General features: G+C 43.2%; 1 protein-coding gene across 1 annotated transcript in view; it reads left to right on the top strand.

The window, feature by feature from the left end:
- The window catches only part of CEMIP (cell migration inducing hyaluronidase 1), a 50,540-nt gene extending 36,591 nt beyond the window's left edge, over window positions 1-13,949 (top strand). Inside the window, exons 18-28 of the mRNA XM_066558617.1 lie at window positions 207-242; window positions 560-715; window positions 2,006-2,186; window positions 4,044-4,259; window positions 5,181-5,392; window positions 5,849-6,034; window positions 6,745-6,949; window positions 7,695-7,781; window positions 8,092-8,249; window positions 9,691-9,791; window positions 10,404-13,949. Of these exons, the coding sequence (XP_066414714.1) occupies window positions 207-242; window positions 560-715; window positions 2,006-2,186; window positions 4,044-4,259; window positions 5,181-5,392; window positions 5,849-6,034; window positions 6,745-6,949; window positions 7,695-7,781; window positions 8,092-8,249; window positions 9,691-9,791; window positions 10,404-10,531 (1,666 nt within the window). The 3' untranslated portion in view covers window positions 10,532-13,949. The remainder of the gene's footprint in view (window positions 1-206; window positions 243-559; window positions 716-2,005; window positions 2,187-4,043; window positions 4,260-5,180; window positions 5,393-5,848; window positions 6,035-6,744; window positions 6,950-7,694; window positions 7,782-8,091; window positions 8,250-9,690; window positions 9,792-10,403) is intronic.
- The last annotated feature ends 4,456 nt before the right edge of the window (window positions 13,950-18,405 follow it).

The following is an 18,405-nucleotide window of genomic DNA, read 5'->3' as shown; positions in this document are numbered from 1 at the left end:
TTCATGTGATGTGAAAATTCTGCAAGATGTGCCAAAAGAGATCTTCCAAAACTGGAATGGGAACAAGTCTGGGAAAACCCGAGTTCCCCTGAGCACTGTACAGTAATAAATCCCTGCTATTCCCCACTAGTTTGCTTGTTATAGTTTGACATGACAAACCAAAGCCACCCCAAATCTCTTCTGAAGCATCTCTCTTCTCTTGGCAGGTTTGCTGACAATGGCATTGGGCTGACCTTGGCAAGGCAAGTGTGGCAGGGCTGGGTGGCAGGGCTGTGTGGCAGGGATGGGTGACAGGGCTGTGTGGCAGGGATGGGTGACAGGGCTGGGTGACAGGGCTGGGCACAGGGCTGGGTGGCAGGGCTGGGTGGCAGGGCTGTGCGGCAGGGCTGGGTGGCAGGGCTGGGCACAGGGCTGTGCGACAGGGCTGGGTGGCAGGGCTGGGTGGCAGGGCTGTGTGGCAGGGATGGGTGACAGGGCTGGGTGGCAGGGATGGGTGGCAGGGCACAGGGCTGGGGCTGGCTGTCAGCAGCCCCTTTCACCTCCAGCCCTTTCTTCTCAGTGGTGGCACCTTCCCTCATGATGATGGCTCCAAGCAGGAGATCAAGAACAGCCTGTTTGTGGGTGAGAGTGGAAACCTGGGCACGGAGACCATGGACAATGAGATCTGGGGGCCTGGGGGCCTGGATCACCGGGGAAGGACCCTGCCCATCGGCCCGTAAGTTCCGCTCAGCACATCAAAGCACTCACTCACAAATCCAGCCCAGTGTGGTTTCCTCAGCGCTGCTCAGTTTAATAACCATTACACAGAAAGGATTTAATTTCATGTTTCCCAATCCCAGAGTCCTCACTGTGCAGCTGCTGCTGGCAGGTACATCCTTGCAGGCTGCCAAGACAGATCAGGCTCCTCTCTCCTTCCCCCTCCCCTTTGCAAGGGGATTTGAGAGGACAGCAAGAGTACTCTGTGCTAGCAGGGCACCTCTGGACGTGTGATCAGCAGTGCTGAGCAATGAGCTGAGCTCCATCAGCTCCAGGAAGGCTCATAGAAACCCCTTCCTAGGCTTGCATGTGCTCATGTGTGTGCTCAGTGCTCTCACTACAGTAGCCCCACAGTGAGCAAACAGCTCAGCTGATCCTTTTCTGCCATATTGCAAAATTGACCTCAATTTTGCTGTCAGCAGTGATGCTGGTGACTTATAAACTATACCAATAATGAAAACCCATTCTGCTATGAGTCTCCTAATATCCTTTACACATATGTGGACATATGTCATCTTGGATGTTGTATGCAGAAACTCAGAACAAATGCACTGGAGCAGGCAGGAATTCTCTAAGGGATCATACCAGGAAGGGATCAAATTTATTTATCATAAGTGAAATTTGAAATGTCTTATCTTAGCTCTTAAAGGCCTTAAGCATCTTGTTCGTTTAATTGGTATGAAAATGGTGTCTTCTTTACCTTGCAGCTGATATCAGAAAAGGTTAAGAGATTAAAGATTAATTAATCTGCCCTATCAACTCTTGTTAGCTCTATAGATTGTAGGACCTTTCCTTGTTTTCAAAAACATTTTTTATTGCAGTTGATTTGCAATGTTTCTTTCCAAATCCCTTTGAAAGATGTGGTGGGATTTCTTTTAGCCCCGCCATTACTCAGCCCAAGGAGTCTGCACAGCTCTGCTGAGTTTCAGGTTTCACTGCTGCAGAACTCATTTCTGATGGCAAACACGAATTTATTCATCTTTAGCTCAGTCCTTTGGCATTGCTGTTACTTCCTTCCCTGGAGAAGTACAGGCTAAATAAAGGTGATCTGTTCACCACGAGAGAACTTGAGCTGAACTTGCAAGGATAAGAGAGCTGAAAAGAAGGGAAATCCCTTCTCTTCCAAAGCAGGAACTTAGGAGTCATCCTATGGCCTGCAAGAATTGAAAGCGCTGTGGGACCGTGCGTGTCTAGAGCACATCTCCTGACGCTAACGTGCCATGACCAAGTCTCTCTGAATGCATTCCAGGGATTTCCCCATCCGAGGGATCCAGTTCTACGATGGGCCCATCAATGTCCAGAACTGCACGTTCCGCAAGTTCGCGGCGCTGGACGGGCGGCACACGAGTGCCCTCGCCTTCCGCCTCAACAACGCCTGGCAGAGCTGCCCCAACAACAACGTCACCGCCATCCGCTTCGAGGACGTCCCTGTGAGTCCCCTCCTGTCGGGATGGTTAGCTGCTCAGAGTGACCCCGAGATAGATAGGTTAGAAAGTCTCTTTTCCCAGCCCGGCGCTTGAAGAAGGAGTCAGAGCTCCTAATTTCTCGGTCTCAAGGTTGTTTATTGTGTCTTATCTATAAAAAATTGTCTCCTGCCCTGCCGAGGTCCATCCAGCAGGGCAGTTCCAGGCACTCTGCCTGCCCCCAGGGCAGGGTTATGTCTTTATACTAAAAACTACGTGTACAATGTTTACCATAACTTTCCAATACCCATCACCTGTGTTAGACAGTGAGCTTCTACTCTAAACCAATCTGTAAGTGCCAACATCACAGCAGAAGATGGAGGCCAAGAAGAAGAAGAAGGAGAAAGGCTGGACACACCCAGTTCCCTCCATCTTGCCTCCTGAACCCCCATACCAGAATCCCTAAAATCTACTTTTCCACCCCATGATAACTTCATTAATATTCTACCTAAACTGTAGTGGCTTGCTGATCTTCATCTAAGGTTGGTAATTTGCTCCACGGGTCATAATCAAAACCCCAGGTGTTTTGGGCTCTGTGCCAGGGCTTCTGAGCCCCCTGGCAGGGGTCCTGGCTGTCCTGGACAGCCAGAGGGATGTCCTGGGTCCTGACACCCTCCCAGACAGCCCTCCCTGCTTTGGAAGTAGGATTGTGGGCAAAAAGCAGAAAATCTTGCCCACTGTCTTTGCCAGAAGTTTAACAACAATGAAATGTGATGGGTGCAATAACAAGAAGATCCAAATGTCCGTCAGGTTTGCAGCAAAACAGATGCAGGGAACAGTTAAAAAAAACCCCATAGCAACACTGAAGTGAAAATAATTTCTATTTCTGTATGTCTCAGAAACTGAACAATCAGCCCCCCTTTATTTTCAACAGTGGTATGATATTAAAGCAACAGAAGGAAGTCTGTTCTGAAAGGCCTGACTGACCTAGAAGCAGAAAATACTGATTTTGGGGAACAGCCAGTGAAACTGAGCTGATGCAGGATAATTCTGCAGCCCTGCACACCAGGGTAATTCCAGACTCCAGTTCTGCAGACATAAATGAGAGCAGAGTCCAGCCAAAAGGGGTTTGCCAAATTTTGAATTACAGTATGAACCTCTGGGTGCTGGTCTGAACCCGTCCTGGGGCCTGTTCTTTTGAGTTATTTTTGCATTTGCCTGCACAAATACGTGCTAACTGTTTCACTGGGGTTCACCTTTAGCAGCTGTTAAATCCAGCTGCCAAACATTACAAACAAATAAATAAATAAAATGATTGGGCTGAAATGATTTGTCTTGCCTAATTTTCAAAAAATTAGCAGGCTTGCTCACAGGTCAGGAAAAATGCTGACCAGTGCCAAATATGATGGGAAAGGCAAAATTCCCCTAAAAGTGTTGGTTGGTCACTCTCACATTGCACAAGGCAGGCTGGTAAGATGACATTTATTTATGCTGGATAAAAATATCAGTCAGAAGTTGCCTGGGCAGCCATTTCCCAGGGCTGTCTGTTTCCCACATTGGGATGACTTCATGTGGCTTGGAACTTTGAAACTGTGTTAGCAAACAATGAGTGAAGTGGCTCTCGTGAAATCGCCCCAAGTCCTGAACCTTCCTCCAGAATTTTCAGACAAACCTTCCCAGTGGTGAGGCTGAAATTGTTCTTTTAGCCTTTCCCCATGGTCAGCAGGGAAATGTGTGTCTGCTCTGCCTAACAAATCAAACACACCTTTTAAGTCAGAAAATGGGTAATTTGAGCCACTGTAGTGACCAAGGGCATCCTTTTCTTGTACTCTAAGTGGTGAATTCCTTTCTGGAGATGTAAATTTGTTCCACTGTTTTGTTTAGATTACTTCAAGAGTCTTCTTTGGAGAACCTGGCCCGTGGTTCAATGATCTGGATATGGATGGTGACAAAACATCAGTTTTTCATGATGTAGATGGTTCTGTGTCAGAATACCCAGGCTCATACCTGATCAAAGAGGATAACTGGTTAATCAAGCACCCTGACTGCATTGATGTGCCCGACTGGAGAGGCTCCATCTGCAGTGGGCACTTTGCACAGGTAAGGCTGCTCACCTTGCAGTGCCATTATCACTTTGGTTTGTTTAAAATTTCTTGGCACTTTAAAGCTTGACCTGTAGAAATGGACTTTCTTCAGAGTGCTCAGTGTTTGTTTGTCAGCATGTCTGCACAGGTGACTTTGAACATGAGAAATACTGTGGTGTATTTTCTGAAACCTTGGCCTTGGCTGCTGACAACTCCAACAACTTCTGCCTGAAGCCTCCTGAGAGCTCCGTGGGCATTCACAGATTAATATTCATAAATCCCTGGGCTGTCAGCTAGTTATTTTTCCCTGATTTATGGAAGGAAGTGTTGCCCACAGTGTTATGGGAAATGTGCTGATGAGTTGAAATTAGACTTCAGCTTTCATGGTCTTTCATCCTGTGTGTGACCACCAAACCATTCTTCCCACCACAGGAGCCCTGAGTGCTGCTGCTGCCATGAGAGTCCTCACTTTCCTCGCTGAGAGGGCCTGGTTTTGTCTTGTGTGTTGCAACAGTTGGGGTTTTTTTGTGTGCAGTGCCCCTACAGCCAATTTCTAACCACTGAGCTGGGTTTCAGGCTTCTGAAATCCGGACAGAAGGATCCTTGTTCAGCACAAGTCAGATGTCTGAGGTAGATACTGTCCTGCTGCTGGGGGTTGCAGGGTGCTGTGGAATATCTCAGCCCTGCTGCAGCCTCTGGCACATGCACTTGAACTCAGTGGATGAGGAAATGAGCCTTTTTTTTTTCCTGAAAACAGTTTGCTTTGTTGAAATGGAAGCCTAAGAAGTTGAACATAAGTGCACAGCCCACAGGTTCCTGCCCAGCACACAGGACTTGCTCCAGCTCACATCTATTGAATATCTGAACCTTTCACTGTAGTTCATTAAACCCTTGGTGATGTTTTTTTTTGTTTGGTTGGTTTTTTTTTTCCATTCAGATATACATCCAAGCCTACAAGCCAGCCAACCTGAAAATGAAAATAATAAAAAATGACTACCACAATCACCCGCTCTACTTGGAAGGGGCTTTGAGCAAAAGCACTCATTACCAGCAGTATCAGCCAGTTGTAACTCTGAGGAAAGGCTACACCATCCACTGGGACAAGACAGCCCCTGAAGAGCTGGCCATATGGCTCATCAACTTCAACAAGTGAGTGAACTGAGTCCCAGCATTCCAGCACAATCATGTAACTGCACATTTCTGATGGGTGAGGTCATCACCTCATGAGCTCTTCCAGAATGAACATGCCTGTTGCAGGAAGTCCATCGAGTTCATCTTTTCATGAGCCATCTCAGGTTCCTGTTTCCTCCCCCAGGAGGCTCTGTAAGATAACTCAGTTCATTTTTGGAGGTTCAGAGCTAATTCATCCCTGCTGCATGGAAGTCACAGGTGTAGAAGTCGGAAGCAGATCTGCCCTGCATTGCTTAACTAACCCATGGTTGTTATGTCTATATATTTATGTTGCATTAATCCCTTCTAAACCATGAAAATTTTAACTGGACGGGAAAAAACTTATTGTAAATTATTTAGTTTGGCTTCTAGCATGCCCAGGAAAATAATAGTTATGTTATAACTTGTTACAATGTGGGCCTTTGCTATTTTTAGGAATGACTGGATCCAAGTAGGGTTTTGCTATCCTAAAGGGACAACATTTTCCATTCTCTCAGACATCCACAACCGTCTCTTGAAGAAAACATACAAAACTGGAACCTTCTACAGAACCTCCCAAATGGAGAAACTGGAGCACAGATACCCTACCAAAGGGTACTACTACTGGGATGAGGACACTGGGTAAGACAGCAGCCCTTGCTGGTTTGGACATTGCTGCTTTGGGAATGCTGCTGGAGCTGGGAGCTCTTTGCCTAATGCCACTAGCAGGGATCACAACCAAACCAGGAATGTTTTCTGGGAATGTGACCAGTGTTTAATTTTCCTGGGACTCCCAGGCCTGCCAGTCATTCACAGCCTCTGCTGCACTGCCAATTACTCTGGGAAATGCTTTTCCAAGTGAATACAAATTAGAAAAGGGAAAAAAAAAAAAAAAAAGAAAGACAAGAGCAAAGTGCTGACCACAAAACTTAACCGAAGACATGCACAGCCCTTATTGTTTTGAACAACAACTATTTATAAACACCATGACAGGGATGCACAGGAACTAAGTGCAAAGCCTGTTATTTTAAAGGATTAAAATAAGGGAAAGTAAAGAAAGACCTAAAATACAAAGCATGTATTTCTACATATATGTATCACTATAGAATAGAGCTCAGAAGGTGTTCAGGTGCTATCTGATTTCTCTGTTTTACTTTCCATAAGCTCCCTAAACCATTTCTGGGATGAGTGTTCCCTTTTATTTGCATGTGAGATATTGGGCACTATAAAACACATGGCCAAGGGCTGCAATGCAAATTATTGCAAACCATAGGAAAGACTCCACTAAGACAGTATGTTTTTGCACAAAATGTTTGAAAGATGCTGTTTTTTTTTTCTTTTCCTGCCTACAGCTTGCTGTTTCTGAAACTCAAAGCTCAAAATGAGAAGGAGAAGTTTGCTTTCTGCTCTGTAAAGGGCTGTGAGAGAATAAGAATCAAAGCTGTGATCCCAAAGACAGCTGGTGTCAGCGACTGTGAAGCCACAGCCTACCCCAAGTACATTGAGACACCAATAGTGGAAGTGCCAATGCCAAAGAAGCTCTCCAGAGCACAACTGGTAAAGCAGCTGATTTCTTATCCCAGAATCACTGCTCATGTAAATCTGGCACATACTGTGCCCACAGATATAGAAAAGCTTTGTGCCAGGGTCAGCATATGCTGTGCCTGATTTTCTGGAATGGTTCAGGCAGGTGAAATAATATGAAACAGATTCTTGCAGTATGTGGAGAGGCATTGCAAGCTCTATGCTTGTTCTTTTGGGGCTCTGATGTGATGTGCTGTTCTTGAAAGCACAGGGTGAAAACTGATGAGCTGGAAGACAGGTTGGTCCAGTGAATGTGATTTTGGAGCCTCCAGCTCCTCCAGGCTGTAAGGACAGCAGTGACAGGCAGGGGACTGAATAGTAGAGCTGAATTATTCTCATTTATATAATGCATAGCACAATCTCCAGTATCCAGTCTGGTTCTGGGGGAGGAAGTGGGGTATTTATCTGTTATTTGGGTTTTTCCACTCCTTGCCCTTGAAACAGGAATACAAGCAAAGCCTTGGAGAATGATGTGTCAGTTCTGCAAAGTAAGAATCACTCTGCCATTCAGTGAAACAGCTTAACTGGTGACAGGATGAGCAGAGAGGTTACCATTGTGCCCAGTTTCATTAGCAATTGAATTTGGCAGGTCAGTGCTTATTATGTAGCTTCCTTGTTGATTGAATTTCAGGGTTTGAAATGTTTTCAATTAAAATGCAGCATTCAGGTAATGGACATTCTCAATAGAAAATCTGGGTTTTTTTTGTTTTGCAAACAGAAGACCAAGGACCACCTAATTGAAGTGAAAATAGAAACTTACAAGAAACAGTACTTCCACCTGAAGGATGACTTTGCATACATTGAGGTGAGCACATCCTCTCAATGAACTTAATGGGGTGCAATTCTACACCACTTGCTTTATCTTGATGGAAAAATTACTTATAAAGTTACCATGGAGAGTTAAATTTGGGTAATTTCTGCTTGGTATTTTGGGAAAAAAAAAAAAAAAGAGTATATCTTCTCCTGATAGGCAGGATAGCAGGATGTCAGAGACCTGGAATTCTGCCCTTTAAAGCAAAGAGCAGTCCCATGACTCAAGACTATCAGGGCCTCTTACAGGTGATTGTTTGCAATTGTGTTACTGTGAGATGAAGAATGTTGTTCCCCCTGCCCAGGTTGATGGTGTCAGGTTTTTCCTCACTGAAGAGGGTATCCAGCTGGTTGTGATTGATGGGCACCATGGAAAAGTTGTTGATCGAGTGACATTCAAAAACTCCATTCTACAAGGAATCCCAGCACAGATAGAGAATTATGTCAACAACATCAGAGATCAGTGAGTAAATAATCTGTTCTCACTAAGGTGCAATGTACAGAAATGCTGCATAACACTCATCTTTTTCTTGGATTTTATCACCCAACATGGGCCAGACACCCAACAGCAGAGCAATACACCCAAGTGCATTTTTGTGCCTGATGACTCCAAGAGCCCAAGTGTGTGCAGGGCATGCAGGCAGCAGCAGGATGCACTCTTTGATTCAGGGACTGATTGAGCCCCAGATAATGTGCAGGGCTGCATGTGATTAATAAACTGCAGAGCTACATTTATGTTGTGGGTTATAGACAAACTGCAGACTTAAATTCACAAAGCACTGATCCATACACACACACACACAGCTTCCATTTTTTTACTGCACTTATGTTTTCTCAGATTGCAGATAATTCCACTAATAAAATCCATTCCCCTTTGCACATTCCCCTGCCCAGACCCAAGGGCTGGATTATTTTGTATTTTAAGTATGGGCAACCAGGAATGCAGAGTTTTGGAAATAAGTGATAAGTAGCCAAGAGATGTTCCTGCATCTTGGAGGACAATGGCTTCTTCTGCTGGAGGGAGAATTGGAACCACATCAGAAACCCCATTAACCAAAAGGGTTGTTCCCACATTAGCTTGTGGAGTGCTCGTGGGAAGTGAATATATTTAATTGTTATTAAATCTGTTTGGATTTGAAATCTGATGTGTAACATTTAATACAAATATGAGTGCTTTGTTTACAAATCATCTGAAATAGCTGTGGGCAGATTGACAGGATATTGTTCTGGCATTTACTCTAGAGACTTGGGGGAAACTTGAGCAGAGTGCCATGCAGGTGCAGGCAGATGTGTTTATATTGTCTTAAATAATTCTAGAGGTTTCAAAAATCACATTACATAGTTACTTCAGGGAAGCATGGTAATTTCTCACTTTTATATAAAAAATAAGTAGTCTTTTCAGAGAGGCCACCATCCTGCTTTACAAAAATCCCAATCCTGGCTAAGTCCAGTTCCTGAGCAGGAATAATAGTAATAATATTAACACACTTTTTAAAGAGAAGCACACTGAAAGGAACAAAAAAGTAAGGTCAACAAAAGTCTCAAGGAAGTGAATTTACTCAGGTTTAATCTGCTAATGAAAGAACAAGAAATTGCTTGAGACTTGCTAAGGGCATCCCAGGGAGAAGATGGGTTTCTCTGAGCAAAGCAGGATGGAACTGCAGGCTGGAAACATTTAAATCATCCTAGAAAACCATGTTAAAAATAAAAAAAATGTGACTTTTCTCTGCTTTCTAATGGGTTTTGTATGACTGGAAAAATAATCTATGACCAAGTGTTGGAAAGCATTGAGAAGAATTAAAGCTGAAGCCACACAGGGGCAGGAGTTACCAGTGCTCAGGACAAAGAAGTGAGGGAGGTGTTCTTACTCTTCACCCATTTACACACCTCTTTGCTTCCTTCAGCTCCATAGTGCTGGTGACATCTAAAGGAAGATTCATTTCAAGAGGACCATGGACTAAAGTACTGGAGAAACTTGGAGCAGGAGAAGGTTTTAGGTTAAAAGGTAACCATTTTTAAAAAACTCATTTCTAACCTCCCATTATTCCAGTAAAGGGACCGTTTTTCTGCTTCTAAACTTTGCCTCACTTGTTTCTATCAGCATGTGCTGAAACATCCTGGAACCAGTAATTTATTTATTCAGAAAGGTTGTATCCACTGCAGCTTTGATTAACATGCTCCATTTAAAACTGTAAATAGAAAAAACACATTGGCAGTTTTTCTTAGAAATAAATGATTCAGGGGATTTGATTTTCCAGAATAAGTTTAGATAAAAATACCTTTTAATAATAGAAATATTGAGCCTTTTCACCCACTAAATGCTGCAAACCAGGATTTTTTCCTTGTCTGAACTTGTTTTTAGCTGATTTTCTCTTGAAACGTTCTGACTTGATGGCTCAAAGTGTGTTGATTTCAGAGCATCACATACTGCATTAGAATACAGCTCCATGTGCACAGTGCTGCAATCAGCTCTAGGAGATTTTGTCCTGATTCCATCTGTGTGTGTGTCACACACATGGCTCTTGTGCACCTTCAGCCATGAGGTGTGGCCATGCACACAGGTGGGTTTCTGGTGCACTCCTGGCACACTCCAAAATACATTTGCTCTGATTTGCAGAAAAAATGGCTTTTGTGGGCTTCAAAGGCGGCTTCCGCCCCGTCTGGGTGAGGCTGGTCACCAGCGAGGACTCAGCTAAAATCTACCAAGCACTGCCAATTCCTGTGGTGAAGAAAATGAAGTTGTGAGGACACCCTGCTGTGCTTGCTGGCCCGCCAGCACCGCCCCGTGGGACGGACGGACGGACGGACGGATGGACTACTGACCGCTCTGCGCAGGCCTCGCCCGTCGCATTTTGTTGTTGTTGTTGCTGTTGAAAAAGAAATCTCACTGTAAGTAGTAGAGTGGCCATACGTGCCAGGAGAGCCACACGTGACCGGCGTGTGCTCGGGGCTGGCCAGCCTGGGCTGGCTCAGCGGACACGGAGCGAGGCCTGGGCTGTTCCTGCAGGCGCGGCTCCTGGCACACACTGATCTTGGTGCTGCCTCTTGAAGGGAGCTCTTGGTCTGAAGACCATCAAGGATTGTTGCTTCCACCATCCCTCTCTGAAGGCCATCAAGGTCTTGACTTTTCCTTTTCCGTAGTGCAACTAGCTGCTCGCGTAGACATGGGATGCCAGTTCAAAGACTGGTTGACAATCGGGTTTGAGTGATTTCCTGGATGCTGGGAAGTGTAACTGGACAGTAAGCACTTCCCCTAAAGCTTCTGTGACGTTTGATCCAGCTCTTTGGGGTGTGTGTTGTACATGCAGCCCACGGCACATAGCTGGGGAAGAGATGACAGAAGGAGTGGACAAAACATGCCAGCAGAGACTGATGGAACCACCTATTCCTGCTTCCTCAGAAAACTGCATTTTTCCTATGGATCAAGGAGTTTTAATAGTGGCTGTGCAAATATGAAATTTTCCTTCAACAATCAGCTGCAGGCTAGAAGGGGAGCAATGTCAATTAGCAGATGTATTTTCTCAGCATTTCCCATTCAGCCTTTCCCTCTGTATTACAACATCCAGGATCAGTTTATGGTTGCCAGCTAATTCCATCCTAATTCAAGGTTTCCAATTTTTGACTAGGAATGCTGGGACTTACCTTATTCAGCATCAAATAGGGTGAGCTGCCCTCACCTTTTCCAGGACATCAGAGGGAACAGGATCAGACTACTCTGCTGTGTGTTGTTTTCTGATCCTGTCTTCAGGCTTAAGATACTATGTCTTGGTCCTCCTGTGAGAGTTACATGAGACCTGGATGAGGTCTTTCCAGGTGGCTGAAGAATTAAAGTGGGAATCCCAATGCACTAGTTAGATATCTTGTCCCTTCTTTCTCCCTGCTTCAAACAAAGACCTGGGTAATGATGGCAGATCAGAGTGGATCAGGACTTTACAGGGGCATCTCTTGAAGGTGGGATGTTATCTTGTAAAACACTGAAAGCAGTTCTGGTGTTCAGTGATATTTCTGTCAGTTGCCCCAAAAACCACGCAGGCGTTTCTGGAGGCTGTGGCTGTTCTTAGAAATCTGAGGGCAGGGGGGAAGTGTGAAAGACATCATAACAAGCTTTTAAAGAATGTCAATCTTGCCAGTAAGACTTGGGGCTATTTCCCCACTTTATCTCTGCCTGTCCCCGGTGCCACATAAATTATTCCAATCGCTGATGGCTACTTTGTTTATTAATTAGGTTTTTCTTTTTCCCCACAGTATCAAAAATGCTACCTTGAAATTAGACTAAAAAGCAAGGATTTTGTTTGTCATTCTAAAGGCTGTGCAGATACTGGTTTAGATCAGTTGCTCTGATTGTTAAAGCAAGCATGAACAAAATTTAAATATACTGTAGGTTACATTCCACTCAAGCCTCTCCTGGGTTTTGAAACTGGAAATGTTCTTTTCAGTCTTACTACAAAAGTGTTTTGAATTCACTGAATGTCATGTGTATTATATTTAACAAAGAAAAAAAAAAAAGAGCCAAGTGTTCCCTCCCAGCTTCCCAACAAGAGTCTGGTAATGAATGTCCTTAGGCATTTGTGCTGTTTGCAGAGTGAATGGGCAACAATTGTAAAAGGCAAATAAGGTAGGTTGTTTATTCCTGAAAATTCTTATGATAGTTTGGAGATTTTGCAAATTATTCCATGAAAGAGTCATTCTCACTGGTGTTTCTACCATGATCATCCAAAACGTTTATCTGATGTCCCGTGATGGCCACAACAGTGCCAGATCCATGAAGTCAAGGGAAGAGACTAACAGGAATTGCCCTGGGTCTGTCAGTTTGGGTTGTCTAAACCTTCTCCCTGCCCTGAGCCAGTGCTGTTGATTGCAGCAGTTTTGGTGGAACACATTTTCTTCCATGGGATGGACCAAACCAGGAATATTTCCTCCATGAGCACTTAGCAGAGGTTGGCAGGAAAGCCAGGCTTGGGATGTGCCTGGAGTGGGATTTGCTTTGTCCAAGCCCCAGTGCTGGGGTTGCCCTCTGCAGTGCTCCACTGGCCACGGCCATTTCCCCTCTCCTGCTCCCTCTAAGAGTGCAAACACCCAGGAGCATCCCACCATGTGGGTCTGTCCCCTAAACTGCTTTGCTCAGCTTCCAGGAGCATGTTGCCTTTGTGCTGAAGTGTAGCTTCTGATTTTGCTGTTTTGGCAATTCTCAGGGTGAAAGCATAAGACTTAGCTCTAGGAAAAACCTTTTTCTTTTCCTTTCCTAAAAGATCTCACCTTATTAAGAGAGAAAACTTCAGCAGCTTGTCCTGTGATGCTGAGCCTGGCACGTGGGGCCTGTTTTGGAGCTGGGGAGGGTCTCCTGCTGTGAATACCTGCAGGGAATCACACAGCCAGCAGAGCATGGTGGCTGTGTGCAGGGAAATGCCCAGGGCTCCTGGTGAGAAGTGACATCCTTGTGTCCTCTGGAGACAGAATGGAGCCTGGTGCCATCCCCAGTCAGCAAGAGCTCAGTCAGCCAAGTGACTCCTGCTCAGTCTCTGACTGTTCTAGAAGCTGCAGTGCACACTCTGACCAGTGAATTCCCCAATTCTCATCCTCTGTACAGCCCCTGCAGGAGCTGCAGTGACCCTCTCTGTAAGGTTTTATTACTGCAGATATTTCCATGTTTGTCTACACAGTTGCCATTGGTGGAGTGGGTTTTTTTTGGTTGCATTTTGTTTGTTTGTCTCTTTGTTTGTTTGGATGTTTGGATTTTATTGCCTCTGTTCAATTGCTTGTTTTACCTGTCGCCGAAACAGCTGGTCCTTTTTCGGAGTTAGATGTTTGTACATTTTCTTATAGACTTTCCAATGAAAAAAAAAAAAGATATATTTTCTATTAATTTATTACAATGGCACTAAGACAACTAAATTGCAGACATATGAAGCATTTTTACTGGAGTTGAGCATTGTCCAGTTTGTTAAGGAGGTTGGCAATGTGTCTTTTCTGATAATCTGCTTTGCACTTGAAAGCTCTCTATGTCCACAGGCCATGGTGGTGCATTGACTGTCGGGTTTATGATGACAAGAGCTCTTGGGACGTCGTTTCCAAAAGATTGTGGCTTACAACTGAAATAACACGTAGTTGTTTGGAGTACACAATGTTTATCAAAATAAATATTCTGTGCAAATTTCTTATTTTATTTTTGTCTCCCTACTTATTTCAAAAGACAAACCCAAGGGGCCAGGCAGTCCCTGTTTGTGTTTATTGGCCAGTCCACACAGACCACAGCACCTTTCACTGCCTGGTCACAGCTGCAGGATCTGAGAGAGGGGGACAGGAAGGGAAGGAGATGGGAATGGGAAGGGGGATATTGCAGCCATGGAAAGGCCTGTGTTTGGGGCAGCTGGGGCACTGTGGGGTGACAGGCCAGGAAAATGGAGATGCACCCAACTCGAGGGACTTAAAAGGAGATGTGAAGAGGGTTCCCCCACCTCAACTTCTGCCAGCATGCATGCAGACATCAGTGCTGCCCTGTGTGCGTGTGTTTGTGCATGTGTATCTGTGTATTTGGGACCAGGGATGGCTGAGTGGATCTGTTACCTAAGATCAAAAAACATAAAAATATAGTATAATTTAATATGTTTCATAAAATATAACATTATTTAATATTTAGATTATATATTATAAAGATAATATAAATTATTAAAAGAGTATTATGGACTAGAAGAGAATGGAATAGTTCATCTTGGAAAAGACCTCTAAGGTCATTGAGTCCAACAGTCATAACCAAGCATTCCAAAGTCCACTGCTAGACCATGTCCAGAAATGCCACATTATAATATATTATAATTTATTATATTATACAGAAGATTATATATCATATGTGAATAATATCATATGTGAAAAATATAAATATACTATATATAGTTTATATATTATAATTATTATAAATATATTATAGATATGATATATTATAATAATATAATGATATTATGATATATATTATATCATATTATAGATATGATATATTATAATAATACAATATCGATAAATATAATATTATATATAATTATATTATATAATATAATATATATTATTATATTTCTATAATATATAAGATATATTTTATATATTATATTATATTATATTATATTATATTATATTATATTATATTATATTATATTATATTATATTATATTATATTATATTATATTATATTATATTATATTACATTATTAATTATGTTTATATATTTTTAGCCGGAGCAGGCCGTTCCCTGTCCGCGGGCGCCCTCTGGTGGCCCCGGCCGGGCTCGGCTCCCGGCGCTCCCGGTCCCGGCCGAGCCCTGATGTTCCTGCGAGCATCTCCGGGGCATCAAGGGCCAAAAGGAGCTGTCCCAGCTCCTGCTGCCAGCTGCGGGTGTAGGGATGCTCCCTCCGCTGCCTCACCGAGCTTTGATTATTCTCCACAGCGCTGTGGAGCCCAGGAATCTCTGTCTGTCCGTGTCCCCAGATTTGGCGCTGTTTATGGAGCGCTTGCGGCCTCTCAGAGCAGCCGGTCCATCCCTGGAGCCGCTGCGCTGTGTCCCGGCTTTCTCCGCCTGGATCCCGCAGCTCTCTCAGGGGCTGTTTTGCCACCCCCTTCTGAGCACAGGATGGGGAGGGATGTGTACAAAGCGGGGCTGCAGCCACACCTTTCCTCCTTCCCAGAACTCCCTCAGAGCTGCTCCCTGCGCTGCTCCCTCAGCGCGGAGCTGAACCCAGCCCGAACCTCACTGAATAACCCCAACCACAACACGGCAGCGAGAGCTGCAGCACTCTGCAAAGGGAAAAAAATCTATTCACAATTTCACCGTGTAAGGCTCAGCTGGAGTATCTCAGCACTGTCAGGACATGGGAAGGGGCCTGTGATAAGGGAACAGTGACAGGATTCAACAGGAAATTGTGAGGAGGAAGCCCCCTACAAATAATTCTCTCTATTTCTTTGCCAGAGGTGTAATGTGAGATCACAATGAAATTACCAGCCCCACCACGACCCCATCTCCATCTCCTGTGTTGGTGTAGGATGAGTAGCACAGGATAATGTTTCTTAAAGCACAGATACCTCACCTGAAAGCAAAGGGCCTGCCAGCTGATAGCAACACCTAAGGAAATGAATGCAGCTCATTTATTTCTGCTTTCCTGTAGAAAGTTCCAGTATTCAAGTGCTACAGCTCTGTCTCTTGAACACGGACTGCTCTGATTATTATAAATCTAAAGTTGATTTTCTCATCCCAGAAAGTGAGGCTGTCCTGGTTTATCACTACTGCCAGAAATAACAACATGGCTGAAATAATTTCAGGCCTTAGCTGGGTTATCTGAGCACTGAGCAATATGGCTTAAATGGTGATGTTATGTGGGAACAGAGGCTCAGAGGAGTGGTGATAAAAAGAAAAGTGGTCTTGCCCTCATTAGGTTACACAGCTCATTAGCTCACAACAAACTACCTGGTACCCACATTAAAGGCAAGACAGTTGTTTTTTCAAGATCTTGTGCTCAACTGCTGTCTTAAATGCCAAAGCATTTGCATATCTGTGCTTCCATTAAGGTCCTGGCAACTGCAATTATCTAAAGTCCACCCAGTGATTAATATGCTGTACAGCACCTGAAAGACAGCAGCTGACTATCAAGGGTTGGCAAGGCACAGGGTATGGCTGTGGATACAACTGGCAGGATGAATAATAAAATTCTCACATAAAAGTCTCATGTATTTTCAAATATGTACTATTTTGGACACTTCTGAAATATCATTTTAGATGAGGGGATGAAAACTGACTAATTTCTAAATTTTTTGCAAAAAGAAGTTGAATGAAATGGAGTTGCAGGAAGGACAAGTTAAAAAGAATCCCAAATATACAAGATGGCCTTCAGGCATGAATTTCAGAAATAATAACAATTGTGACATAAATACACCTATTAAACCTTTTTGCTTATGTTTTATATAGACTTATCAAGTGCTCAACCATGATCTTGTTTTCAATACACCCTTGTATTGAAATTATTCACGTACAATTCAGTCTTCCTCACTAGAGAGAAAACTTTATATATAATAAAATTATAGTAAGATCCAGGTCAATCCTTGCACTTTGCAAGCAAATTCCAGGGCCTTGCTGTTCACCTCTTTCCAATGCACACACAGCCCTGATGACATGTAACTGCCACCAATTAAGGCAGCCGAGCTGATTTAAATGTTAATGATTTAATGAGTGCTCAGTGCTCTGGTCAGTGCCTCCCACAGAACTGGTGGGCAGGGTGCCAGCACCAAAGTCCAGCCTCTGTTCAGACAAAACTGACAATCACCTTTAAAAGAAACAGATGTTACAGGCAGTAAAGATGGACCCACAGGTTTTTTTGAGGTACTAATAAATTATCTAAGAGAAAAAAGTTTGGGTTATAAACTCCATGAATTAGAGCATTTTGGTCACTCTTCTGTAAAAAACAAGGGTTTCTTCTGTCCCACTGCAACAGAGACCCAAGAACTCTGGAGTAAGAAAGAAAAAAGGTTCTGTTTCTGAGAAATTGTAGCCTTTGTCCACAAGATGAGGAAAAGGCTGAAGGTTCTTTAACTGTCCCATTTTCCCCTCCCAAAATACCAATGTCTATGTCATAGCTATTTTTTGTATTATAATATTATAATGGTAATAATGATGATGATGATGATGATGATGATGATGATGATGATGATGATGATGATAATAATAATAATAATAATAATAATAATAATAATAATAATAATAATAATAATAATAATAATAATTTTTGAACTATTTTTGAATATCACTATTTTTAATATCACTTTTTTGTATTATAATATTATAATGGTAATAATGATAATAATAATTATTACTATTATTATCATCATCATACTCATCATCATCATCATTACCATTATTACCATTATTACTGTTAATTTAAGTGATGGTTAACAGATCTGGTTTTCCCATCACACTGATACAATGTCACTGGTAACCCAGCCAGTATCAGCACTGGTCTTTTAAGTAGCATCACACCAAAAAGGAGCAAAGCATTTCCCATCTGTCCGTGGCTAAAGGCTGGCACTGTGCAATGCCTGATTGTTGCAGCTTTTTAAATGCTAATCAAAAACTGCTCTGCACAGAGCTCTCCTGCTCTGGTGTCCAACCCCCTCCACCACCTGGCCGCTGCAGGAGAAAAAATACCATCATCCAAAAATCCCAGTGGAGTGATTTTCCTTTTTTTCCTTTCTGGTGATTTGGTTCTACCTGAAATCAGTGGGATTTGTCCTGTTAAAAGGGCACAGTATAAAAGATAAAAAATAGTGATATTCAAAAAATAGTTCATTGTATCCACTCTAAGATAAAATCTTAATTTTATCTTAGAGTAAGAACGATCAAATAGCAGGGCATGAATGGACCTAGTAGAACAGCAATCTTAATAAAGAAAAACATGACAGTACCAATGAATTAGGCATTTTAAAACCAGAACCAGAGGCATCCCCTCTATTGAGGCACAAGTTCTTTGAATTTCTATAAATATCTGATGCAATTAAAAGAAAAAAGAAAACCTCTGGAAAAGGCAGTGTTACTCCCTGATTAAAAAAGGAAATGAGCCACAGAGAAAAGAATGGAAATAATTTAT

The sequence above is a fragment of the Molothrus aeneus genome, chromosome 13 (genome assembly GCF_037042795.1).
Source record: "Molothrus aeneus isolate 106 chromosome 13, BPBGC_Maene_1.0, whole genome shotgun sequence".
Taxonomy (NCBI): Eukaryota; Metazoa; Chordata; class Aves; order Passeriformes; family Icteridae; genus Molothrus; species Molothrus aeneus.
The sequence above is the reverse complement of the archived record's forward strand: the minus strand, read 5'-3'. Positions and strand labels throughout refer to the sequence as shown.